This window comes from Hyperoodon ampullatus, assembly GCF_949752795.1.
Source record: "Hyperoodon ampullatus genome assembly, chromosome: 16".
Classification (NCBI taxonomy): Eukaryota; Metazoa; Chordata; class Mammalia; order Artiodactyla; family Ziphiidae; genus Hyperoodon; species Hyperoodon ampullatus.
Window position 1 is genome coordinate 70637736 of NC_136929.1, and position 26897 is coordinate 70664632.

General features: G+C 41.5%; 1 protein-coding gene across 2 annotated transcripts in view; it reads right to left on the minus strand.

Annotated features, from left to right (window-relative positions):
* The window catches only part of B3GLCT (beta 3-glucosyltransferase), a gene marked incomplete at its 5' end in the record, with an annotated part of 115369 nt that overhangs the window by 58061 nt on the left and 30411 nt on the right, over nt 1-26897 (minus strand). For both annotated transcript variants that reach the window (XM_079722037.1, XM_079722036.1), the window contains 3 exons: nt 5675-5786; nt 6593-6669; nt 20303-20412. In XM_079722037.1, the coding sequence (XP_079578163.1) occupies nt 5675-5786; nt 6593-6669; nt 20303-20412 (299 nt within the window). The remainder of the gene's footprint in view (nt 1-5674; nt 5787-6592; nt 6670-20302; nt 20413-26897) is intronic.

Sequence of the window (26897 nt, forward strand, 5' to 3'; positions counted from 1 at the left end):
GTAGAGTCATTTTCACAATGTTGATACTTCCAATCCAAGAACATGGTATATCTCTCCATCTATTTGTATAATCTTTAATTTCTTTCATCAGTGTCTTAATAGTTTTCTGCATACAGCTCTTTTGTCTCCTTACGTAGGTTTATTCCAACATATTTTATTCTTTTTGTTGTAATGGTAAATGGGAGTGTTTTCTTAATTTCACTTTCAGATTTTTCATCATTAGTGTATAGGAATGCCAGAGATTTCTGTGCAGTACTTTTGTATCTTGCTACCTTACCAAATTCATTGATTAGCTCTAGTAGTTTTCTGGTAGCATCTTTAGGATTCTCTATGTATAGAATCATGTCATCTGCCAACAGTGACAGCTTTACTTCTTTTCCGATTTGGATTCCTTTTATTTCCTTTTCTTCACTGACTGCTGTGGCTAAATCTTCCAAAACTATGTTGAATAAGAGTGGTGAGAGTGGGCAACCTTGTCTTGTTCTTGATCTTACTGGAAATTGTTTCACTTTTTCACCATTGAGGACAATGTTGGCTGTGGGTCTGTCATATATGGCCTTTATTATGTTGAGGAAAGTTCCCTCTATGCCTACTTGCTGCAGGGTTTTATCGTAAATGAGTGTTGAATTTTGTCGAAAGCTTTTTCTGCATCTATTGAGATGATCATATGGTTTTTCTCCTTCAGTTTGTTAATATGGTGTATCACGTTGATTGATTTGCATTTTTTTTTTTTTGCTGTATGTGGGCCTCTCACTGTTGTGGCCTCTCCCATTGCGGAGCACAGGCTCCTGACGCACAGGCTCAGCGGCCATGGCTCACAGGCCTAGCCGCTCCGCGGCATGTGGGATCCTCCCGGACCGGGGCACGAACCCGTGTCCCCTGCATTGGCAGGCGGACTCTCAACCACTGCGCCACCAGGGAAGCCCTTGATTTGCATATATTGAAGAATCCCTGCATTCCTGGAATAAACCCCACTTGATCATGGTGTATGATCTTTTTAATGTGCTGTTGGATTCTGTTTGATACTATTTTGTTGAGGATTTTTGCATCTATGTTCATCAGTGATATTGGCCTGTAGTTTTCTTTCTTGACGACATCTTTGTCTGCTTTTGGTATCAGGGTGATGGTGGCCTCGTAGAATGCGTTTGGGAGTGTTCCTCCCTCTGCTATAGTTTAGAAGAGTTTGAGAAGGATAGGTGTCAGCTCTTCTCTAAATGTGTGATAGAATTCACCTGTGAAGCCATCTGGTCCTGGGCTTTTGTTTGTTGGAAGATTTTTAATCACAGTTTCAGTTTCAGTGCTTGTGATTGGTCTGTTCGTATTTTCTATTTCTTCCTGGTTCAGTCTCGGAAGGTTGTGCATTTCTAAGAATTTGTCCATTTCTTCCAGGTTGCCCATTTTATTGGCATAGAGTTGCTTGTAGTAATCTCTCACAATCCTTTGTATTTCTACAGTGTCAGTAGTTACTTCTCCTTTTTCATTTCTAATTCTATTGATTTGAGTCTTCTCCCTTTTTTTCTTGATGAGTCTGGCTAATGTTTATCAATTTTGTTTATCTTCTCAAAGAACCAGCTTTTAGTTTTATTGATCTTTGCTATCATTTCCTTCATTTCTTTTTCATTTATTTCTGATCTGATTTTTATGATTTCTTTCCTTCTGCTAACTTTGGGGTTTTTTTGTTCTTCTTTCTCTAATTGCTTTAGGTGCAAGGTTAGGTTGTTTACTCAAGATGTTTCCTGTTTCTTAAGGTTGGACTGTATTACTATAAAATTCCCTCTTACAACTGCTTTTGCTGCATCCCATAGGTTTTGGGTCATCGTGTCTCCATTGTTACTTGTTTCTAGGTATTTTTTGATTTTCTCTTTGATTTCTTCAGTGATCACTTCGTTATTAAGTAGTGTATTGTTTAGCCTCCATGTGTTTGTATTTTTTACAGATCTTTTCCTGTAATTAATATCTAGTCTCATAGTGTTGTGGTCGGAAAAGATACTTGATACAATTTCAATTTTCTTAAATTTACCAAGGCTTGATTTGTGACCCAAGATATGATCTATCCTGGAGAATGTTCCATGAGCACTTGAGCAAAATGTGTATTCTGTTGTTTTTGGATGGAATGTCCTATAAATATCAATTAAGTCCATCTTGTTTAATGTAACATTTAAAGCTTGTGTGTCCTTATTTATTTTCATTTTGGATGATCTGTCCATTTGTGAAAGTGGAGTGTTAAAGTCCCCTAGTATGAATGTGTTACTGTCGATTTCCCCTTTTATGGCTGTTAGTATTTGCCTTATGCATTGAGGTGCTCCTATGTTGGGTGCATAAATATTTACAACTGTTATATTTTCTTCTTGGATCGATCCCTTGATCATTATGCAGTGTCCTTCTTTGTCTCTTGTAAGTCTTTATTTTAAAGTCTATTTTGTTTGATATGAGAATTGCTACTCCAGCTTTCTTTTGATTTCCATTTGCATGGAATATCTTTTTCCATACCCTCACTTTCAGTCTGTATGTGTCCCTAGGTCTGAAGTGGGTCTCTTGTAGACAGCATATAGATGGGTCTTGTTTTTGTATCCATTCAGCCACTCTGTGTCTTTTGGTGGGAGCATTTAATCCATTTACATTTAAGGTAATTAGCGATATGTATGTTCCTATTCCCATTTTCTTAATTGTTTTGTGTTTGTTATTGTAGGTCTTTTCCTTCTCTTGTGTTTCTTGCCTAGAGAAGTTCCTTTAGCATTTGTTGTAAAGCTGGTTTAGTGGTGCTGAACTCTCTCAGCTTTTCCTTGTCTGTAAAGGTTTTAATTTCTCCATCAAATCTGAATGAGATCCTTGCTGGGTAGAGTAATCTTGGCTGTAGGTTTTTCCCTTTCCTCACTTTAAATATGTCCTGCCACTCCCTTCTGGCTTGCAGAGTTTCTGCTGAAAGAGCAGCTGTTAACCTTATGGGGATTCCCTTGTGTGTTGTCATTTTTCCCTTGTTGCTTTTAATATGTTTTTTATTTAATTTTTGATAGTGTGATTAATATGTGTCTTGGCGTGTTTCTCCTTGGATTTATCCTGTATGTGACTCTCTGTGCTTCCTGGACTTGATTAACTATTTCCTTTCGCATATTAGGGAAGTTTTCAACTATAATCTCTTCAAATATTTTCTCAGTCCCTTTCTTTTTCTCTTCTTCTTCTGGGACCCCTATAATTCGAATGTTGGTGCATTTAATGTTATCCCAGAGGTCTCTGAGACTGTCCTCAGTTCTTTTCATTCTTTTTTCTTTATTCTGCTCTGCAGTAGTTATTTCCACTATTCTATCTTCCAGGTCACGTATCCGTTCTTCTGCCTCAGTTATTCTATTGATCCCACCTAGAGTATTTTTAATTTCATTTATTGTGTTGTTCATTGCTGCTCGTTTGCTCTTTAGTTCTTCTAGGTCCTTGTTAAATGTTTCTTGCATTTTGTCTATTCTATTTCCAAGATTTTGGATCATCTTTACTATCACTATTCTGAATTCTTTTTCAGGTAGACTGCCTATTTCCTCTTCATTTGTTAGGTCTGGTGGGTTTTTGCCTTGCTCCTTCATCTGCTGTGTTTTTTTCTGTCTTCTCATTTTGCTTATCTTACTGTTTGGGGTCTCCTTTCTGCAGGCTGCAGGTTCGTAGTTCCCGTTGTTTTTGGTGTCCGTCCCCAGTGGGTAAAGTTGGTTCAGTGGGTTGTGTAGGCTTCTGGGCGGAGGGGACTAGTGCCTGTGTTCTGGTGGATGAGGCTGTATCTTTTCTTTCTGGTGAGCAGGTCCACGTCTGGTGGTGTGTTTTGGGGTGTCTGTGGCCTTATTATGATTTTAGGCAGCCTCTCTGCTAATGGGTGGGGTTGTGTTCCTGTCTTGCTAGGTGTTTGGCATAGGGTGTCCAGTACTGTAGCTTGCTGGTCGTTGAGTGAAGCTGGGTGTTGGTGTTGAGATGGAGATCTCTGGGAGATTTTCGCCGTTTGATATTACGTGGAGCTGGGAGGTCTCTTGTGGACCAGTGTCCTGAGCTTGGCTCTCCCACCTCAGAGGCACAGCACTGACTCCTGGCTGCAGCACCAAGAGCCTTTCATCCACACGGCTCAGAAAAAAGGGCGAAAAAGAAGGAAGGAAGGAAGGAAGGAAGGAAGGAAGGAAGGAAGGAAGGAAGGAAGGAAGAGGAAAAAATAAAATAAAGTTATTAAAATAAAAAATTATTATTAAGAAAAAAAAATTTTTTTAAGTAAAAGAAAAAAAAACGAACGGACAGAACCCTAGGACAAATGGTGAAAGCAAAGCTATACAGACAAAATCTCACACAGAAGCATACTCATACACACTCACAAAAAGAGGAAAAGGGGAAAAAATAATATATCTTGCTCTCAAAGTCCACCTCCTCAATTTGGGATGATTTGTTGTCTATTCAGGTATTCCACAGATGCAGGCTACATCAAGTTGATTGTGGAGATTTAATCCGCTGCTCCTGAGGCTGGTGGGAGAGATTTCCCTTTCTCTTCTTTGTTCACACAGCTCCTGGGTCTCAGCTTTGGATTTGGCCCCGCCTCTGCACGTAGGTTGCTGAGGGCATCTGTTCTTCGCTCAGACAGGACGGGGTTAAAGGAGCCGCTGATTCGGGGGCTCTGGCTCACTCAGGCCGGGGGGAGGGAGGGGTACGGGCTTGGGGCGAGCCTGCGGTGGCAGTGGCCGGTGTGACGTTGCACCAGCCCGAGGCGCGCCGTGCGTTCTCCCAGGGAAGCCGCCCATGGATCTCGGGAACCCGGCAGTGGCGGGCTGCACAGGCTCCCGGAAGGGCGGTGTGGACAGTGACCTGCGCTCGCACACAGGCTTCTTGGCGGCGGCAGCAGCAGCCCCAGCGTCCCACGCCCGTCACTGGGCTCCGCGCTTTCAGTCGTGACTCGCGCCCGTCTGTGGAGCCCCTTTAAGCGGCGCTCTGAGTCCCCTCTCCTCGCGCACCAGGAAACCAAGAGGGAAGAAAAAGTCTCTTGCCTCTTCGGCAGCTCCAGACTTTTCCCGGACTCCCTCCCGGCTAGCCGTGGTGCACTAACCCCTTCAGGCTGTGTTCAGGCAGCCAACCCCAGTCCTCTCCCTCGGTCATTGCTTTTTTAACGGTTCCCTCCTCTCCCTGCTACTCTGTACCATCCAGGCAGTCAGGACCCTTGTCTGTCTGTCCTAGCTCTGCTATCATAGTGCATGATACACAGTTGGTACTCAAAAACTATTTATTGTCTAAAATAATGTGGTCATTGTTGATAAAGAGAAATAACCAATTTAAATTTATTTCTTAACTCTAGGTTACATCAATAGTTTTTTAATTCTCCAAAATTGATAACCCATATAGATTTTTTTCATTTAAAAATGGCTCATTTTAAGTTCCATCCTTCTGAAAGCTCCAAATGTCAAAGAGAAGTATTTAACATTGCTTCCAGATATTCAACTGTTATTTCACTCTTCTTTTTTTTTTAAGTGAAAGCAGGTTTTTTGAGAGATACACATTGCATAGACAGAATGTGCTCCGTTTCACAAGGCAAGAGCAGCCTATTTCATTCTTCTTAATCTTAAATTAAGTGTTTTTATTAGACTGAAAAACCTCTTGATCAAAATTAAACTTCTTTTAAGCATTTTCTCCAAAATAAAAATACTCGTATTGAAATTGTATTTACCTTTGATGGGTCATATCTTCTGAGTGCTTCTAAGAGTTGTGGAATTTGTATTCTTGTCTCTTCTTCACAGAAGAAAATCCATGATGAATTTCTGCTATATGTTACAGAAAAGCTGACAAAAACAATTAGGTTATCGTAATCACCTTTATAAAGTGAGTTTATAATAAGATTTAAAACTGATAAACAGGAATGGATGAAGGACATACAAAATGGAAAGAAATCTGGATTTTTCTCCCATATTTTTCTTCCGTGTATAGTTTAAGCATATAGGAAAGCCAGATACGAATGGTTTATGAAACAGCTAGACTTCTTAAAGTTAATTCTTTCTATGACAAACCCCAATTCAGAAGAGACATAATTCTCAAATAAAATATCAAATATATTGACAGTATATCTTTTAAGAAAGAAACATATTTAAAAATAAAAGCTATTCATGATTAAGAATCAATCATCAATGCTTAAACTGTATGAATTATGCAGTTTGACTATAAACATATCTAATTTCTCTAATATTAAGTTAAAGTAGTTCTAAAGACACATGGTACACTAGATATAAAAACAGGAGACTCAGAGAACTGAATCACTTTTGTAAAAAATCCAAGAAATACCTAATTAGTTTGAAGTAGTACTTATGATGTATAGCTTGGGAAGAATTGTTTTAGATATGAAACAAACAGTAAGGAGCTGGGGAATTACGGTCAGTGTAGATTAATTCAAAGAAAACCCACTGCCTAGTGAAACAGGAAAAAAAAAAAAGAATCAATCATCAGGAAGTCCGATTACAGTAGCGGTCATAGAGTCCAAACTGACTTTACTTCCTGACTCTGAGGGAAAAACACCCTGTGAGTAAGAAAACTAGGGAGCCTACGAGCGTCAGGTAGAGATGCCAATAATGAGCACGTGTCACGTGAGACGTACTGCGGTAACAACGGAAGTATGGTCCACGCGCCTTCCTGCTGAGCCAGCTGGTGAAGGAGGAGGACTCTGGGGACTTCCTGAAGAAACAATCGTCAAAGCAGAGAAACAAATAAAAAACACAATAGGACCGCAGCAATTTCTTCAAAAGACTCAAATTTAAAACCAGGTATTTTTAAAGACCTGATGCTTTGCTCTTCCTACTCGTCTCTTTTCTCTTCCCTTTGGAGCTACTAGAAGTGAAGGATTTTCACTGAAGCCACACAGCCTCCTCAGCCCCCAGGCTCCGCATGGCGCAGAGGCCCCCCAGGAAGGGTCTCCAGTGACACCCGGAGCAGAACTGGAATTTGCAGGCATGCAAAGGCGACTGGAAGGCAAGAGCCCAGCAGAAGTCAGGGCAAACTCAGAGGCATAAAGACAGCTTTCTCTGTGTACACAACAGAGGAAACACGTGGAAAATAAAACACTTCGGGCTAAACAATAGGATATAACAGCCAATTTACCTCAAGTGAAGAAAAAATTTTAGAGTGCCCTAAAAACACTAAAACACCATCATAATGAAGAGCTTTCGGTCTAGACACTAGAAATAGAATCCTCAAGTATTCAGGCAACAACAGTAATAGTGTAATGATGGAATATCAAAATTAATAAACTTCGGAGGAACTAAGATCCAGAAATAGACACAACTACAGTTATATATACATACCTGCTCTACTGTAGAGAGAGAGTCATATCTTTAAAGCTATAAATGTGAGCTTTGAAGTTAAGCACTATTTAATCTATTTCAAGTTGAGACAAGTCAAAACCCAGACACCTAATATGCCTGGACACCCCCAACAAACTGCAGGATATTCTGTGTTTTGTAGTGCCTACAGCCCGGTAATTGTTACAAAAGACTTTAAGAATACATGCTTAACTATATGAAATATTACCACACTAAAGTAGATGCCATACCATTCTTTAAGTTCACATAAGTTTATTATTTAGGAAGAAAAGAATGGTTTCCAATATAAATCTTCAGGATATCAAATAAGCCTCATTTCTTCATCGCATGCAGTATTTTTTTAACTGCCGTGTACAAATATGAAACGTAAAAACAGTAATCAAAGGTTAAATCACACTAACAATATGGCTCATCAGAGAGAAAAAGCAAACTCCTAAAGGTTGAATTAGCAGCTCCCCAGTGTAATCTGGGCTTTCCTACTGTTGATTCTGAATAATGAAGTAATTTTCACTGTCTTTTCAAAAACTGGTATATATATATGTGTATATATATACACATATATTAGCTATATGCTGTATACATGTATATGCCATACACGTACATATATATGCCACATATATACATATCTATACATATACATGCATATATAGCTATATGCTTATACATACATATGGCATATATACATATATACACATACATATATATCACACACATACATATTCATGAGGATTATATAAGAGCAAAAATCATGTGTGAAGAAAACTAGTAACATTAATATTTGCATAAAACTTTCAAATAATTATGGGAGCATGCTAATATGAACTAGCTAGAAAAGAAACACATCAAACACTGAAAGAAGTCTTACAAGAAAATAAGTTGCAAATGAGCTATTATGTAGCAACTGAAATTATAATAATGAAGACATTATGACAACGGGAATGCCTTTCTGTCAAATGTTAAAACACATAATTCCAACCATGTAAAACAAAATCACAGATGAATAGAGACTGGAAAGGAGCCATAAAAATGAAAATATTTGGGTCAGAAGGATGAAATTATTACATATATGCTTTAAAATATATTTTAAATAAAAAATTGTTTTGAGCAAAAATAAATATGAAAATGTGGTTACCAAACAAGAACCACCCTTCCGAGTTTTAGGAACTATACAAGTGATGTCAACAAGTATTACACCCAGACAGGTAACCTCTGCAGGAAGGCTGTGAGGGCACTTACCTGGCAGAGGTGCAGAGGCAGGCCTACAAATACCTTCTGTCACAACAATTTGCAGCAAGCAAAGGTTTAGTCAGCGCAAAGGAGGAGTTATATTCTAGACTAAAATAAACTCTCTGGATTACTAGTGGGTTACAATCTTTCCTATTGCCATTACTTTTTGTTTACTAAATCACATGCCTGGATTTTGTATTTGCTTCAGTTGGTGAACACAAAAATGGCAATCAAGTTTTCTGTACCCCTGTATCTCCAAATAGAAACATTCCAAAAACTAGTATGCTACGTTGATAACTATGTCCAAGTATGTGTGAATACCTTTGTCTTAAAAATATAAAATAGGTCCTCCCCTGATACTCAGAAACCTGGTCTTGATTAACTCTTGATTAAGCCAAAGCCATTCTACTTATAAATAAACTTTTGTCTACTAATCCTCAAAAAGGACCAAGAGCTTTTATTCTTGTTTTATATATATGTGTGCATATATATATGCATGTATGTTTGTGTGTCTGTGTGTATATATTCTGTGTGAATGCAAACACAGACCCAGACTCAGATACACACATACTCATATGTATTAGCACCTCTAAGATAAAATAATTTAAAAAGTCACAATAAAATTTTCCATCAAATGATCTTATCTTAGTTCTTACCACTCGGGATTGTAATAATTTATGTTCTTTATATCTACTGTCTGTTCTATCCACAAGACTTAAACCTCCTTAAAGATGCCACATCACCACCTGACAGCACTTTTAGATGAAAAGAGAGTTGTTTTGGGGTTTTTTTTTGTTTTTTTTTGTTTTTGCTGTACGCGGGCCTCTCACTGCTGTGGCCTCTCCCGTTGCGGAGCACAGGCTCCGGACACGCAGGCTCAGCAGCCATGGCACACAGGCCCAGCCGCTCCACGGCATGTGGGATCTTCCCGGACTGGGGCACGAACCCGTGTTCCCTGCATCGGCAGGCAGACTCTCAACCACTGCGCCACCAGGAAAGCCCAAAAGAGAGTTTTTTAGTTAGTAATTGCAGGGATGAATAAGGAAGAGTTTTCAAACGAAAAATCAAGGAAAAAGTAAGAAAATGTTCTATCAACAGAGCCCTTTGGAATAAAAGCTAAAAGCTATAACAAAGGCAGTCATGCCTGTCAGCAATCTAAATGATGCCTATTCACCAAACCATGATTCTATTTCAAACCTAAAAGTTGAAGGTCAAATTCTATCAAAAATGAGATAACACCATAACAGAGGCAAGCATAAAGGGACTAAAAATACAAATAATCAAATATGGGTAAATGACAGAAAAGGAAAAAAAAAAGTTGATCACAGTAATTTAACCATCTTATGTTAACACTATTTGTCTTGTTGAACCAAAATCTACCTTTATTTCCATCACTGGCATCTACTATTATCCTAATAAGCATTTTGAAGTCAGAAAGTCTACTGGACCTTCAGGCAGTACTTCCTTTGAGCATTTTTTATCAAGGCATATTCACATTTAATGCCATTAATAATTATTGAGAACCAACAAATTCAAAACCAACACTCTACTTCATTACCTGGTTCTCATACATATTCATCATCTTCATTTGGGAAAGGGTTTTGATTTCATAGCTGAGCATTTTAAAGATGCTTTGAGAATGGAGAAAGCCCATTATTCTTGATATGGAGGCAGAAATCATTAAAAATTTATATCTAGAAATAGTATGAATGAAAAAGCCAACATTTGAACATGGATCAAAGCAGATTAATATTTTAAATGTCATAAATAACTTTACTAGGCAAGTTTGGTTTTGAACCACTTTGGTCTTTCTGCCTCTGTCTGGAAAAAGTTCAACTAATTTAACTCCATGATGCTGGCCTCTTCCCTTGTCAACAGACTATTTCCCAATATTTGTTACGTGTCCATACCTTAATTTAAGTACATGAGTTTATGGTCTAATTCGGTCTCATTATTCAGACCAAGTACTAAATTAGAAAGCAAAAACCAAGATATTTGTTCAGTATTAGGCAAAAGTTCTAAAGGACTGAATCCTGCTTTTAAGACGGATTCCAGTTCAACTGTATTTCCAAATTCCAATTATTACATAGTTCTTAGGCATTGAACTGAGCTTTTAGACCAACAAATAAATCATGACAAAAATTAACATCTGTTTATTGTTATTACTTCCATAAGAAGTAGGTCTATCTTATGAGGATATAATATCCTGTTTGGAACATATATCAGACAGATTTACTAGCCTTTAAAAACCCAGGATTCACATGTGGACCAGGAGATTACAGTGATGCTATAATGACAAACTTTCCAGGAATCTGAGCCTATGTTAAAATATATTTTTTCCCCAGAAACCTGTCATTTCCTAACAAGAGAAAAATATTACCTCATCATTGATATAATTTCTTTTTATTAAATATTTACTTTGAAATGCATTACTGTGTACATTTTTATAGCTCATCTAACTCTGTTTTAACTAATCATTTACTCATTCATGAAAGGCAATAAAGCTTAGCATGTAGGGACCTGATTTCTGGAGCCAAAGTGCTTGCATCAGAATCCTCGCTCCAGCTCTTCTGAGCCCTGCAGCCTTGAGCAAGTTGCCAGACCTGCCTGTGGTCTGTTATCTCATCTCTAACATGGGGGTCACAACAGTCCTGGGGATCAAGTGAGTTAATACATGCCAAGCACTTGGCACAAGCTTGCATGTGATGGTTATTAATATTATTATGATTGTACAATATTCGTTGAGCAACTACTATGTGCCAGGTGCTGTTCTAGGAACACAGTAAACAGCTGTGAAAAGACCGGGCAGAGTCTTGGATCTGACCTCTTGGATCTCAGGTTCTAATGTAGGATACAGGCAATAAGCAAATATATCTGGAATATAATGCCAAGGATAAATGGTATTAAAAAAAATAATAAAGCCGGGTAAGGTGAGAGAGGGCACAGACCACTGTTTACGAACTGGCGTGGAATTACTTGCACACAGCGGCTGCAGCGATCTGCCGCCTGGCCCCGTGATTAAGGCCCCACCTGTGTGTCAGCAGGCAGATCAGAACTGAGACGCAAGCCTGGCCGCACTGCTTGTTAATGATGTGAACGTGGGCAAGTTGCTCAATCCCTCTAAGCCCGTTTCCTCTCTGCAAATGGGGAGAATTGCAGAAACCACTTCATAGACTTAGATGAGCTGACGCTTGAAGGCGGCACAGTGTATTGACTTGAGCACGAGTTAAAGTAACAGTGATGGTGAGCACTCAGTGAGCGTCAGCTGTGGTCACTACTACGGCTTCCAACCCTCCTCCAGGGTCTCCACTGCAGACCCCGGCGCCACATATTAGGTGTCTCACTAGTCCCTCCAAGCCCACCTCAGCTCACGGAGTAGCTGACCCCTTTGCCAACATCCTGCGAGACCCAAGATTTACTCTCTCCATCAGTGGGGGTCCTCAAAGTCGCCCCAGCAAACTCTTCCTGTTTCTTCAAGGCTCAGTTCAAATGTCATGACAAAGCCTCCGCTGACCTTTCCCGGCAGGGCGGACAGGCTGCTGCCGGGCCTGTGTTCTCATAGTGGCTGCTGATGCGGCTGCAGGAAGTGACATGCAGTGCCCCGTCCCGCATCACGAGCCTCCCAGAGGGTGGCACAGGCAGGGCTCCCCTCCACAGTGACTCACCGGGAAAAGGTCACCCTGCAGGGCATCACCCGTCCCAGAGCACTGGACTCCTCCAACACGTGCATGCATGCATTGCCACCTCACTTGGTCCCCTGGGCACCGATGTCACCACCAGGAGACTGAGATCTAAAGTGACCACTCGGGACTTCACTGGTGGCACAGTGGTTAAGACTCTGCGCTCCCCATGCGGGGGGCCCGGGTTCGATCCCTGGTCACGGAACTAAGATCCCACATGCATGCCGCAACTAAGAGTTTGCATGCCACAACTAAGGAGCTGCCAAGCTGCAACTAAGGAGCCCACCTGCCACAACTAAGACCCAGCAAAACCAAATATAAATAAATAAATAAAGTAAGTAAATAAATAAATAAACCACTTGTATGGGTCCCTAGCTCCAGACTCAGAATCCTGCATGGCAACATCCAGCTGGCCACCCTCCATGAGTTGGGGAGACCCCAAGTCTGGCCTCTGATGTCCTGAGTGGGCCGAGCCCACTCCCACCAGAGTCACATGGGGTAGAAATCTCCAGTAAGGGAAGGTGTCCAAATGCTGGGCGCCAAACAGAGACCCACATTCACGATATGGTGTGAAAAATTCATTACAGCTGAGCAAGCCCCTGAGGAAGTACACTCGGTCTCACTGCTCTGTTTTCTCCTGGAGCATCTTGCCCAGGCCCTTGCCTAAGTAAATATTCCACAGAGATTTGGTAAATGGATGCATAAATTCTTACTCAACAGCAGCGTAGTAAGAACTCCACTTTAATAAATAACTTAATGTGATTACTTAACACCTACCGATTACAACAAAAAGCAAACTTTCACTAAGTAATTAAGCATCCAATTGCTCTCACCTAAAAAGGAAAGTTTTGTGAAAGCGACTTGACTCTCACAGCTAACATTTTAATGAAGCACCTCACGCTGTCTCCTTGCCAATAAAAAAAAGTCTAAAACTAGAAAACACAAGGCCATTTTCTCAAGCTTCTTCACGCTAATCTATGAAAGGCTTTGCTCCCAGCTTTCCTGGCTTACCGCATGGAAATGAGGTTTTTTTAAACTAATGAGCCAAGACCTAACTCTTCTTGAGAAAACAGTGATTTCCAAAACTTTCTGTGAATAAGCAGAATCATTTATTTGTAAGGTTGTGATTCTGCCAGCTTTTAAATAAAGTTCATACCACAAAAGAAGGCAACAAAATTGGAAGCATCTGTTCTCTTCAGAAGCTTTTTAGCTGCGGGAAAGGAGAGTATGGAGGTTTCTAAGCAGCTAGTCTGGCCCCTTTGGGCCTAAAACAGAAAATGTAATCCATTATTGCCATAAAATGAAATGTACAGGGGCACTATACCCCCCTAAAAAGAAAACCTTATAAGCCTAACCCACTGCTGAGTTTTCTTTTCTGTATTTGGAGGATGCCTTAAAAACGGGTCCATACGTAGAGGTAGAGAATGGACTTGAGGACGCGGGAAGGGGGAAGGGTAAGCTGGGACGAAGTGAGAGAGAGGCATGGACATATATACACTACCAAATGTAAAACAGATAGCTAGTGGGAAGCAGCCGCATAGCACAGGGAGATCAGCTCGGTGCTTTGTGACCACCTAGAGGGGTGGGATAGGGAGGATGGGAGGGAGACACAGAGGGAGGGGATATGGGGATATATGTATATGTATAGCTGATTCACTTTGTTATACAGCAGAAGCTAACACACCATTGTAAAGCAATTATACTCCAATAAAGATGTTAAAAAAAAAAAAAAGGGTCCATAACTTATCCGTGGTTCTGCCCCTCCCTGAGGCCCTGCCTTCATTCTAAATCCAGCCTGTCCCCCCGTCTCTGAGTAGTCACTCCTACAGGGGCTTATTCCCTGTCTCCCATTCAAAGTGATTCCCCAACCACACATGACCTGTGCCTTGTGCTAAGGTCATACTTCAGAGTCTTCAAAATGTACGTGAGTCTTTATTTTACTAGAACCTAGTTTTAAAAAAACACAGTGATGCTTTCTCCTCTCTCCTTTATTGCTTCCAATTTAATCTTATTTTGAATTCCTTTGGTGAACATTAACGGTTTCTGTAATTTTAAGCAAGTGTTGATACATTTCTGAAGGTGCAGTAAAAATTATGTCAATCTAGGATCAGCCTTGGTTACCGGGTCCCAGGTCCCAGGTCCCAGGAGGCAAAAAATACTCTCATTTGACAGCCTCTCCATCACAACATAAACTCAAGCCTCTCCAGCAGAGTCTTTGCCAGAGACTGAGCTGTCTGCGCCCATTTCATGTAACAAAAAATAATAATAAGAAGAAGAATTTTCACACATGCATTCACTCAAGAAAGAATTTTTTTCAAGTTCAAAAAGCAGAAGTCTAATCACAATTGACACATAGATGCCATGCACATAATAGGCATTTAAAACAAAACACACTCAAGTGCCTGATTAATTCAGAGATTGTCACACAACTCTCCTTATGGGTTTCTGTTAGCCTTACCTCCACCTGGCTTTTGTTCATGCACCTCTTTGAACAGTCAATCTTTATAAGCTCACATTACCCTTCCATCTGTAATGCAGGGAGAAAACACTCAGGAGAAAAGGCAGCACTTCTTCCAAATCTGCATTCTTCTATCTGTAGATGTACCTTTAGGAACCCTGTTCTGGTCAACCATATTACCAGCTCCACTTTCCATCCATTTTCATCTAGAAAGATCACTATTCCTGCTAAAACACACTTTACTCATCCCCCTGAACAAATCCTAGGTCCCCTGGCATCCCAAAAGCAAACCTTCCTGATGATTCATGTCTCCGTCTTCCAGATCTGGTTCCCTGTTCCAAACCAACATCACTCCAGCGAATTTCCTGTCTCTCCTATCTGATCTGATAAAAGTCTTCCTTCATGTGCTGTTTACATATCGCTCTACTTCCTGAACAGCTTCATGACCATCGTCTTTCTCAAGGGCCCCATGCACTGTCTAGAGATGTCCTGTTACGTTCAAAAGTACCTAATGTAGCTACAGATGTGCAATTAATATTGTTGAATAGATATTTTAATAGACTTATTTTGGATTTCTGATTTCTGCTTAATGAAACAGTCATTTCTATTATGAGATCGTTACCATCTATAAGTAATTCAAAGAACTAGAGTATCTTTTCTAATCCCTCTCTAACTGCTCCACCACAACCCAGAATGGTTCTCCGTACATAGGAAGTACTTGGTAAAGTCTGTTAGCTTCCTGACTAGAAGAACTATATCATTATAGACTTCAAAACCATTATGAACTGCCTTATAAGCATCAAACCTGGAAATGGGAGTGACAACTCACAATGCCCCAGATTGTTTCAGAAAACAAGGGAAACAGCTTCACCACTCTGGTAACAACTCCGAGTACAGTGTCATGTTTCAGATAGAAAGTTCGCTTAGGCTCCTGTCTTTATACTCAAATGAGAAGAAGGAAAAACGTTTGTGTTTTCAATAAGACCACATTTTAGCACCTTGAGGCAAAACAGGCGTAAGCAATGACTTGCCAAAGCAAAAGAGAACAGCTAGAAGCAGATGCCTAACTGCAGAAACCATTAAATGTTTGCACCTTAATTTTTGGCAGATTTCGTAGTCAAGTGCAACCTGACAGGAGTAATGAATAAATAAACAGCAGTTCTAGACATCTGGTGGTGTGGAAGAGATATTTTGGACTATCAGATAAATATTCAGATGATAAAACCTGTGGCTGATTCCTCCGTCACTAAGCAACTGTGATGAATGCTCGTGGTGGGAAAATCGATGGAGAAAACCAAAACTGCAACCTGAAGACTTCATGATTCAGGTCGCAGGTGACATCCTGTCCCATTAGAGGCACAGCGCATACCTGGCAAACCATGGGGCTGACCCCTCAGAGGAGCCAGCCCGCTTCTGCCGCAGCACTGGGGATGCCCTGACAACTCTGCCCTGGATTTGGCTGTCCTCGTCTTCCCCAGCTGATGACTAGGCTGTCAGTTCTTTTTCAAGAATATGTCAATTTCTTAAACCAAGTTCCAGTCAAGTTGCAACTAGGGAGCCATTACCTGCCTCTCCAAGTGACTTTGCTGCCCTATAGTTTGTGCATCTCAACACTTAACTCTCTGCAGTTAATCTTCTTTCTCTGTTTTCACGTAGTTCTAGGTCAGGGGAGCTCATCATTGCCCCAGGTATTGTCTACAGACCCGGTGTGAGCTTTCGACAATCTGTGGATCTCCAAGATGCTATGTGTGGAATAAATTCAACTTTAAATCACATATGTAACATAAAGAACTCTACAAAGAGAAAAAAATGAACCAGTATCAGGTACAGATGCAAACTGTAAAATCTTTCCAGCCATTTCAACTACCAAAAGACTTGTTAACCCAAATATGAAATGACCTAAGTTGTAACAGTACACCCTGGATCTTGTGAGCAAATTAAATCCAAGTGCTAAAACGAAATTCTGTCATAACTACTTCAGTACTCATAGCTGGCTTCCATGCTAGGAAAGAATTAAATAAGAAAAACAGACTATCTGATAATTAAAGCGAGTTTTCCAATTGCTTTAGTCTAGACTCCATTTATTATCACGGAAATTAGATGCTGGGGGACAGGGGTTTGCTTGATGATACTGCTTTATTAGGTGTCTTTAAATGTAAAACCAATACTGCCACCTAGTGGCAATCTAAGTCACCCGCTAAACAGGTGGTCTAAATGGCAAACTGTAAATGCAAAGGACAGTACAAATTAAGTAGAAGCATACTGAAACTAAACAGAAGCACAGAATAAACTGCTAGAAAAGTTCAACACTTTAGAGAAATAGAACTGTTTTCTAAGTTTTGAGAGTTGAGAGTCACGCATCCATGAAAACACAGTTGCTTATGTTGTGTGTGTACAACTTTAAGGTTATAGCCTTAAAAGGAAGCTGCCTGTCCTCCAGATGCCAGCATGCAGATGTCAGGGTGGTTAGCCCGCTTCAACAACGCAGATGAGGACTAGGCTTCTCAGCTTATGGCAAAGTAACGAGACAGAAGGAAACCAGAGCACAGCTGCCTCCTCCTGCCTCCCCCAGGATGGACTGTTCGCTGGGGAAGTAAATCACCACCTTCCTTAGTCACTGTTACGCTGTCTGTGTGAAAGCAGTCAGTATTGCTTTCCCATACTGTCATTCACTTAATCATGAGATCAGACTTTCCGAGCATCAACTCATGCTCAGTGTTTTAGTCTACTCTTCTCCCTAAACTCTGTGGCTTCCCTGGGAGAAGTAAAATAGTAGTTGTATTTAATATGAGAGGGGTTGGCCCTTATCAATTTAAAAATTAACAAAAAAAACTTTTAATAGATAAAATAATTTACTTAAAATAATGTTTAGTTTTCATTTGTTCAATTTATTCTGGGTTCAGTTCAACTGTCCTATGTTGAATACCCACTGTGCTGAAGGTGCTATGGAGGAATCAAAAACAGAACATGCCACAGCATCTGCCTTCAAAGAACCTGTGATTTCATACAGGGTATTTATGTGTTTGTGTGTGTGTAGACAAAAGTGTTCATAGCAGCACTATTTACAATAGCCAAGATATGGATGCAACCTAAGTGTCCATCAAGAGATGAATGGATTAGAAGATGTGGTACATATATACAATGGAATACTACTCAAAAGAATGAAATATTGCCATTTGCAGTGACATGGATGGACCTAGAATTTATCACACTAAGTGAAGTCAAACAGAGAAAGACAAATATCATACGCTATCACTTGTATGTGGAATCTAAAAAAAAATGATACACACAAACTTATTTACAAAATGGAAATAGATTCACAGACATAGAAAACAAACTTATGATTACCAAAGCAGAAAGGAGAAGGGAGGGATAAATTAGGAGTTTGGGATTAACATATACACACTAGTATATATAAAATAGATAAACAACAAAGACCTACTTTTGTATAATAAGCTAAAATGGAAAAGAATCTGAAAAAGAGTATATATATATACACACACACACACACAGACACATGTAAAACTGAATCACTTTGCTGTACACCTGAAACTAACACAACATTGTAAATTAACTATACTTCAATTAAAAAAAAAAACAAAAACAGTGTAAGAAAAAAGTGACCATACTATAAGAGAAGTAAAAGGAAACTTCTATTACAACAGAAAAGAGAACAAGGAAAAATTAGATAATGAAATTCAGGGATTCAGTGTAATGAACATTCACTGAGGACCAGGTTCAGTACATGGAAAGCTCTGTGCTTGGTTCTGAGCCATCAAAAACTACTAAGAGGACTTCCCTGGTGGCGCAGTGGTTGAGAGTCCGCCTGCCGATGCAGGGGACACGGGTTTGAGCCCTGGTCTGGGAAGATCCCACATGCCATGGAGCAACTAAGCCCACACACCACAACTACTGAGCCTGCGCTCTAGAGCCTGCGAGCCACAACTACTGAGCCCTCGTGCCACAACTACTGAGCCCTCGTGCCACAACTACTGAGCCCTCGTGCCACAACTACTGAAGCCCACGCACCTGGAGCCTGTGCTCCTCAACAAGAGGAGCCACCGCAATGCGAAGCCCACACACTGCAACGAAGAGTGGCCCCTTCTCACCACAACTAGAGAAAGCCTGCGCACAGCAACGAAGACCCAACACAGCCAATAAATAAATAAATAAATAAATTTAAAAAATAAGTAAATAAAACACACATGAATCTGCCTCTACAAAAGGGAAGGTATTTCTGGGAACAAGGTAGAGATATATGTGCCCTTAATTCATATATGAATTCAAACGATACATAACTCTGTCCTGACATCATCACTGATTCACAGTTTGGGGTAACAGCCAAGGCCCAACTGAGCTAAATTCCATGAATGCTCACCTGGACCCCACTGTGGGACTACCTGCTCCCCGACCCCCGCAGGGGCCTCTACCAGAGTCCACCAAGGAATCCCAGCCTGTCAAGGTTGCTGCAGGACTTCCTCTCTGATGGAATCTGAAAACGTTTAGTAGAAGATCTCCAAAGTTGGGTTTCCAGACAAAGGGGAACTTTAAACTCATCAAGCTGCTCCGATTTCCAAGTTCCCAAAAACAAAACAAAACAAAACAAAACCCAACCACCTGTCTATAGCCTGCAACACTTTCCTCTCCCTGGAGAAGGTATGATGCTCCAAGTAGAGGAACCAAGGGTCTGTCCTTGCGGGGACGTGGGGAGGGTGGATGAATTTCATACGTAAAGCATTTAAAGATTAAGCACAGTAAGCCTTACTGTCAGCAGTGCCTTAACCTTGAATACCATTACAGTTGTTCCTTTTCCCATTGATATTTCCAACCCTTTATTTCCCAGCTCCCACCAACAGAAAGAAGCTATCTGTCAAACACACAGGTCTCTTGTCAGAGAGCTCTTGATGGCTTTTACCTCCAGACAGCACTTCTGTCTCGAAGGCCACAGCCATACAGTGGAGTGGGCTGGAAGGAGTTTCTTTGCTTGGCTAAAAAAGAAAGCTCCTATATGGCAGCACAAGAAGGTAGACCTTCCTTTGCCCCAAACCTCCAGCATCATTCAGAACAGATTTAAACTCAGTTCACGCCTATTTTAAACGTTATTAAAGTGTACCTGGACGTGTCAATCTTTCTCTCCATAATCCTTCTTGGATATTACATTATAAATCAAAGTTCAATGAATAAGATCCAATTAAAAAACGGATTAAGAAACTCACAGAAGAAGTACCGCACTAAGGTTAATGAAAGTGTTATTTCAACATAAAAATTGCCTTAGAACTTGTTACCAAAATTTTGAACATTAATTATCTTTGCTATTTTGAGCTCTGCCTTTAAAAAGTTATTTCTTCCACTTTTTTCTATCATACTTTATGATGAAACCATGATAGTCTGATACATTTATATAATTCTCTTAAAATATATATATAATGATTTAGAATATGATGATTTGAGCATTAGAAATTAACTAGAGCATTTTAAACAATATAGTCCATATTAAGCCAGCAAAACAAAAAAGAGGTATTTTATCTAAATAAAATTGATCATCTATGGACCAAGAGCTTTGGAAAACATAAACGAATCAAGAAATAAGTAATTATCTGACATTCCAAGTCATCTCTACATACCTGTGTAAGATCTGCAGCTTGCTTTAAGATGCTTTGTTTTAACTGTTCTGCTTTCTTTGCATGAAAAGAATTACTTTGACTCTGGATGACAAATGCAATTCCTTTTAAATCTAGAACAACAACAACAAAAAGTTTTCAGGTATTTTTTTAACAATGACTGAAATAAACTTGAAAACAAGTCAAAAAAAAAAAAAAAACAACCACAAGGCAAGACTTCAGGCAATAAACTCTTAGGGAAAAAAAATCAATTTATATGTAATTCTAATAACAAAATCTCCCTTTTTAAACTGATCTCTGCAACTTCCTTACGAGAAATTAGTAAGTAAATAAGCTCGCTGTACTAGACCAAGTCTGTGGTAACAAACTGTGACTTTGCTCCTGCATCTGTCAGAAAGTATGCAAATGTTAATGTGGGAAAGAACACTCACTTCCCTAGTCACTGAAAATCCAATGTTTGCAAGAAGCCTTTTAACAATTCACAGATAACCCTACAGGGTGTCTACCTGTTAGGGGCTGCATTGTGTCCCCCAAACTTCATGTGTTGAAGTCCTCACCCCCAGTACCTCATAATGTGACCTTATTTGGAACTGGGTCTTTACAGAGGTGATCAAGTTGAAGTGAAGTTATTAGTATAGGTCCTAATCCGATATACAATACTTGGCGTCTTTATAAAAAGAGGAAATCTGGGCAAGAGACACACAGAGGGAGGATGCTGTGAAGACACAGGGAGAGGATGGCCACCTGCAAGCCAAGGAGGGGGTCCTCTGAGGAAACCAACCCAGCCTCCAGAACCGGGAGACAAACTTCTGTTGAAGCCACACGGTTTGTGGCACTTTGTTTCAGCAGCCCTAGCAAGCTAACACTCTACCTCACGCATATTCTGGACAGCCCTTCAAGGTGACGCTCAGCAGTGACCTCACAAGGCACCTGGCCAGGGCGCAGTGTTATCTCCAGGAAAACAGCCACGACTCCACACAGCAGGGCTGTAGCAGGAAGGGCTGCATAGAAGCCTGTCAGCAACACTGGCCACATTTGCCGCCAGCTAAGACTGGCTTCAGGGCAGCCGGTGTCTTGACAGGGTCCAGACCAGGGGAGACCACAGAGGTCTCGCCACAGAGGGGGCTGCTCAGGCCCCGCACCAGGGAAGCACATCAGGCCTGCCCAGGTTCTGAGCTCGTGATAAAGAAAAGAAACTGCCGTTGTGTCAGGACGCTGCCACCAGACAGGGGTGTTGGCCGAAGGCAGATGTCACATAAACTTTTAGCCTCCGAGCAACATGGATGGACCTGGAGATGATCATACTAAGTGAAGTATAAGTCAGACAAAGAAAGACAAACATATGGTATCATTTATATGTGGAATCTAATTTAAAAAAATACAACTGAACTTACAAAATGGAAATAGACGCAGACTTAGAGAATGAACCCCTGGTTACCGGGGGGGAGGGTCGGGGGCAGGGATAGACTAGGAGTTTGGGGTTGACAGGTACACGCTGCTATATTTGAAATGGATACCCAGCAAGGAGTACTGTACAGCACAGGGAACTGTTCCAGTACTCTGCAATAACGTAAACGGGAAAAGAATTTGAAAAAGAATAGACATATGTAAACGTATAACTAAATCACTTTGCTGTACACCTGAAACTAACACAACACTGTTAATCAACTATACTCCAATATAAAATAGAACTTTTTAAAAAATTAAAATTTAAATTTAAAAAACTGTAGCCTCCAGCAGGCTGACGGTAAATGAATGTGAGGACCCTCCCCCCACCAGGAACTTTTCACTTTAACCCCTCGACTCAGGGACGCTAACTTGGTTCTAATTTATTCCATTATATTTTATCGTTCTCAGGTTCAGTTCTATAGTTCCATTCATTTATTCACTCAAATATTCATACAACAAATAGCTCCACAGTGAGCAGTCCAGATCCTAAAAATAATCCAAAATGCTCTCTGGTTAAAACTCAACAAAAAATTTAAAAGGAAATGCTAAACAACCTGTTGAATATGACCTCATTCTTTCTTTGTAGGAGTTTATATAAATATGAACCTTCCACATACCGATCTCTGTTTTAAATCAGCTTCTTGGCTCTATAAATCAGACACACAGATAAGGCTCAAACGGGTATCTTCTACTTCAACTGAAATGTAACCTTCGATCCACTACATCTGACACACTAACGTAACTGACTTATCAAAATGAAAGCGATTTATTTTTTTAAGACTGGAGTCATTAAGCCTCAGAGAATAATTTTTGCAAAATTTAATAAAGTTGAAGATGCACATGTGCAATGACCCAGAAACTCCACCCTTATTAATCATCCTTGAGAAACTCTCAATGCGTGTACAAGGGTATGTAACAAGAGTGTTCACAGCAGCACTGTATAAAAAGAAAAAATTGGAAGCAAACCAGATACCCACTAACAGGATACACAAATTGGACTACTACACAGCAATAAAGATTAACTGACACTACGTGGATCAAGCCAGATGGATACTGGAAATGAACCCTACAGATAGAACGCTGAAAAAAGCAAGGCACGAGGGAATAACCATACAGTATAAATCAATGGTTTACAAAAATATAAACACAAATATATAAAAAATGGATATATACCATATATATGCATGTATACATATCAAATATGATGTGAAAGTATAAAAGACCACAGGAGAATGATGGACACCAAATCAAGATAATGGTTTAAATGCTACAGCTGTATTAGGAATATTTTATTTCTTAATCTGAGTGGCAGATACACGATGTTATTACTCTTTGTAGCTTCCTGTATGTTCAAAATAATTCATAATAAATTTTTTTAAAAGAGCAGCTCGGACTTCCCTGGTGGCGCAGTGTTAAGAATCCTCCTGCCAATGCAGGGGACACAGGTTCAAGCCCCGGTCCGGGAAGATCCCACATGCCGTGGAGCAACTAAGCCCATGCGCCACAACTACTGAGCCTGTGCTCTAGAGCCCGAGAGCCACAACTACTGAGCCCGTGTGCCACAACTACTCAAGCCTGCGCACCTACAGACCGTGCACTGCAGCAAAGAGTAGCCCTGCCTCGCCACAACTAGAGAAAGCCCGCACGCAGCCATGAAGACCCAGTGTAGCCAAAAAATAAATTAAATAAATAAATAAAATTTTTTCTTAAAGTTAAAAAAAAAAGAGCAGCTCCATCTGTCAAAAGGTTAACCCTGCAGGAATCAACTCCACCACCTCCTCTACCAGATGAGCAAAGTTCCCACTGTTGGCACAGAAGCAGCTCTTTGGTGTGGGGAAGAGGCTTGGGGAGAAGAAAAAAAGTGAATTCTTCCCCTTTTCATATCTGGGTCCTGTGCTATTTCCTCTGCTCCTGAGAAATCGTCCCCTTCCTTTATCACGTGCTTGGATCTCGCATGCTGTGTGCACTCATTCAGCAAACATCTTCAAGCCTCACCTAAGCACGAGCATCCAGGATACACAAAGGAGCAAGCGTGACCCCAGCACGGGAGTCTAGCTCAGAAGACGCCATCACAGCACAAGGCCGTGGGTGTCACTGCAGAACCAAGTGGGGACCCTGGGGGCACAGAGGAGGAGAGCCAGTGCAGGGAGAGCTTCTGGGGAGGGGTGTTTCCTGAGTTTCCTCTAAAACGCAGCAGTGGGACTTCCCTGCTGGTCCAGTGGTTAAGACTCCGCACTTCCACTGCAGGGGGCACCATGGGTTCAATCCCTAGTCGGGGAACTAAGATCCCACAGGCGCACAGTGCGGCCAAAAAACTAAAATATTAAAATTAGAAATTAACATAAAAAAATAAAAATGAAATAAACATCTAAAAAGTAAAAAAACAAACAAACAAAAAAAACACAGTTTCCTACAGACTCAGGCACAGAAGGTAGCACATCAGTGGCAGAAATAAGAGAGTTATCACAGAGCCCACAGTCCACCTGATCTTGGTAGCAGCCCCGAGAGGTGACCGGGGAGTTTATCGGGCATTTCTGAGAAAAGGATGAAGGGAACAGTCAGTGATAAAGTCAGAGAGGAAGGCTGCGTCAGCCAGATCAGGTCAGGGGGGGACTTAGGTGCCACACAAAGAGGCTGGGTCTATAGATGAACAGCTTTCAAACTGGGGGAGGGCCCCAGAGCACTCTGGGACCCCAGATAGCAGGGCCTCCCCAGAGGATGTGATAAGGACACCAAGTCCTGGGGACACCCAGGGACGGCTTTTCCAACAGAGAGAACAGTGAAGGTTTGGGACAGCAAATGGAGTGCTGGGCCCTGAAAGTATTACAGTTAGGGGAGGCTGTACGGTGAGGTAAGGAACGGAATACGTGTGCTGGAGTTACCTGTATGAGGCAGAAGCGGAAAGGTGTACCCAGGTCCTACAACCCTGACACAATGAACATCGACCGCATTCAGCCCTGCCCCCACTCCAGAAAAGAACCAGCACAGTACAGTTTGATTCTTAAATTCCTGCTGTTCTTTAGAGCGGCACCAAGAAATATTTCCTGACATACATCCTAAGCCCTCCTGGACCGCATCGCATTCTGGCCGAGTCTAGATATCCGGGTTGTCTTCTCTGTTCATGCCATTCAACCACCTAACTCTTAAGCTCTCACTGCCCAATCAGTGGAACCAAATAAGACGATTCTGCTATTTCCCCATCCCTTTGCTGATACTTCCCTAAACCTACCGCAATTTGCCTTTAGCAAACACAGTCACAACTCAAGACAGATTGTCACTGTTTCTCCTCCAGGAATGAGTGATAAATGGGTCGCACACTAAGTGCCTGACGATAATGATGAGTGTGGCAGGCAAGAAGGGAAGGTAGTCAAGGATACAGCGAGGACCCATTCGGTGTTAAAGCCGACGGTAGCTGTAGAACTTTCAGGAAACAGGACCGGAGATGGCTACAGAGGGAGCCCTGCAGGAGGATTAACTCTTCTGTGAAGGGGAAAGCAATCAAAGGTGGGGACACACAGTTCTTTGAGGCAGAAGCCCAGTGTGTCTCCCTTTGCTGGCAAAGCAATAAAGCTATCCTTTTCTTTCTTTTTTTTCTTTTTTATAAATTATTTATTTTTGGCTGTGTTGGGTCTTCGTTGCTGTGCACGGGCTATCTCTGGTAGCGGCAAACGGGGGCTACTCTTCATTGCCGTGCGTAGGCTTCTCATTGTGGTGGCTTTTGTTGTGCAGCGTGGGCTCTCGGCACACAGGCTTCAGTACTTGCGGCACACGGGCTCAGTAGTTGTGGCACACAGGCTTAGTTGCTCCATGGCATGTGGGATCTTCCGGGGCCAGGGTTCGAACCCGTGTGCCCTTCATTGGCAGGCGGATTCTTAAACACTGCGCCACCAGTCATTGGTTCAAGATGGCAGAGTAGAAGGACGTGCTCTCGCTCCCTCTTGTGAGAGCACTGGAATCCCAACTAACTGCTGAACACTCATCGACAGGAAGACACTGGAACTCACCAAAAAAGACACCCCACATCCAAAGACAAAGGAGAAGCCACAATGAGACGGTAGGAGGGGCGCAATCACAATAAAATCAAATCCTGGGTGGGTGACTCACAAACTGGAGAACAATTACACCACAGAAGTCCACCCACTGGAGTGAAGGTTCTGAGCCCCAGGTCAGGCTTCCCAACCTGGGGGTCCAGCAACGGGAGGAGGAATTCCCAGAGAATCAGACTTTGAAGGCTGGCGGCATTTGATTGCAGGACTTCGACAGGACTAGGGGAAACAGAGACTCCACTCTTGGGAGGACACAAAGTAGTGTGCACATCAGGACCCAGGGGAAGGAGCAGTGATCCCATAGGAGACTGAACCAAACATACCTGCTAGTGTTGGAGGGTCTCCTGCAGAGGTGGGGGGTGGCTGTCTCATCGTGAGGACAAGGACACTGGCAGCAGAAGTTCTGGAAAGTAATCCTTGGCATGAGCCCTCCCAGAGTCCGCCATTATCCCACCAAAGAGCCTGGGTAGGCTCCAGTGTTGGGTGGCCTCAGGCCAAACAACCAACAGGGAGGGAACCCAGCCCCACCCATCAGCAGACAATCAGATTAAAGTTTTACTGAGCTCTGCCCACCAGAGCAACAGCCAGCTATATCCACCACCAGTCCCTCCCATAAGGAAACTTGCACAAGCCTCTTAGATAGCCTCATCCACCAGACGGCAGGCAGGAGAAGCAAGAAGAGCTACAATCCTGCAGCCTGTAGAACAAAAACCACATTTGCAGAAACACAGACAAAATGAAAAGGCAGAGGGCGATGTACCAGATGAAGGAACAAGATAAAACCCCAGAAAAACGACTAAATGAAGTGGAGATAGGCAACCTTCCAGAAAAAGAATTCAGAATAATGATAGTGAAGACGATCCAGGACCTCAGGAAAAGAATGGAGGCAAAGATCAAGAAGATGCAAGAATGTTTAACAAAGACCTAAAAGAATTAAAGAATGAACAAACAGAGATGAACAATATAATAACTGAAATGAAAAGTACACTAGAAGGAATCAACAGCAGAATAATTGAGGCAGAAGAACAGATAAGTGACCTGGAAGGCAGAATGGTGGAATTCACTGCTGCAGAACAGAATAAAGAAAAAAGAATGAAAAGAAA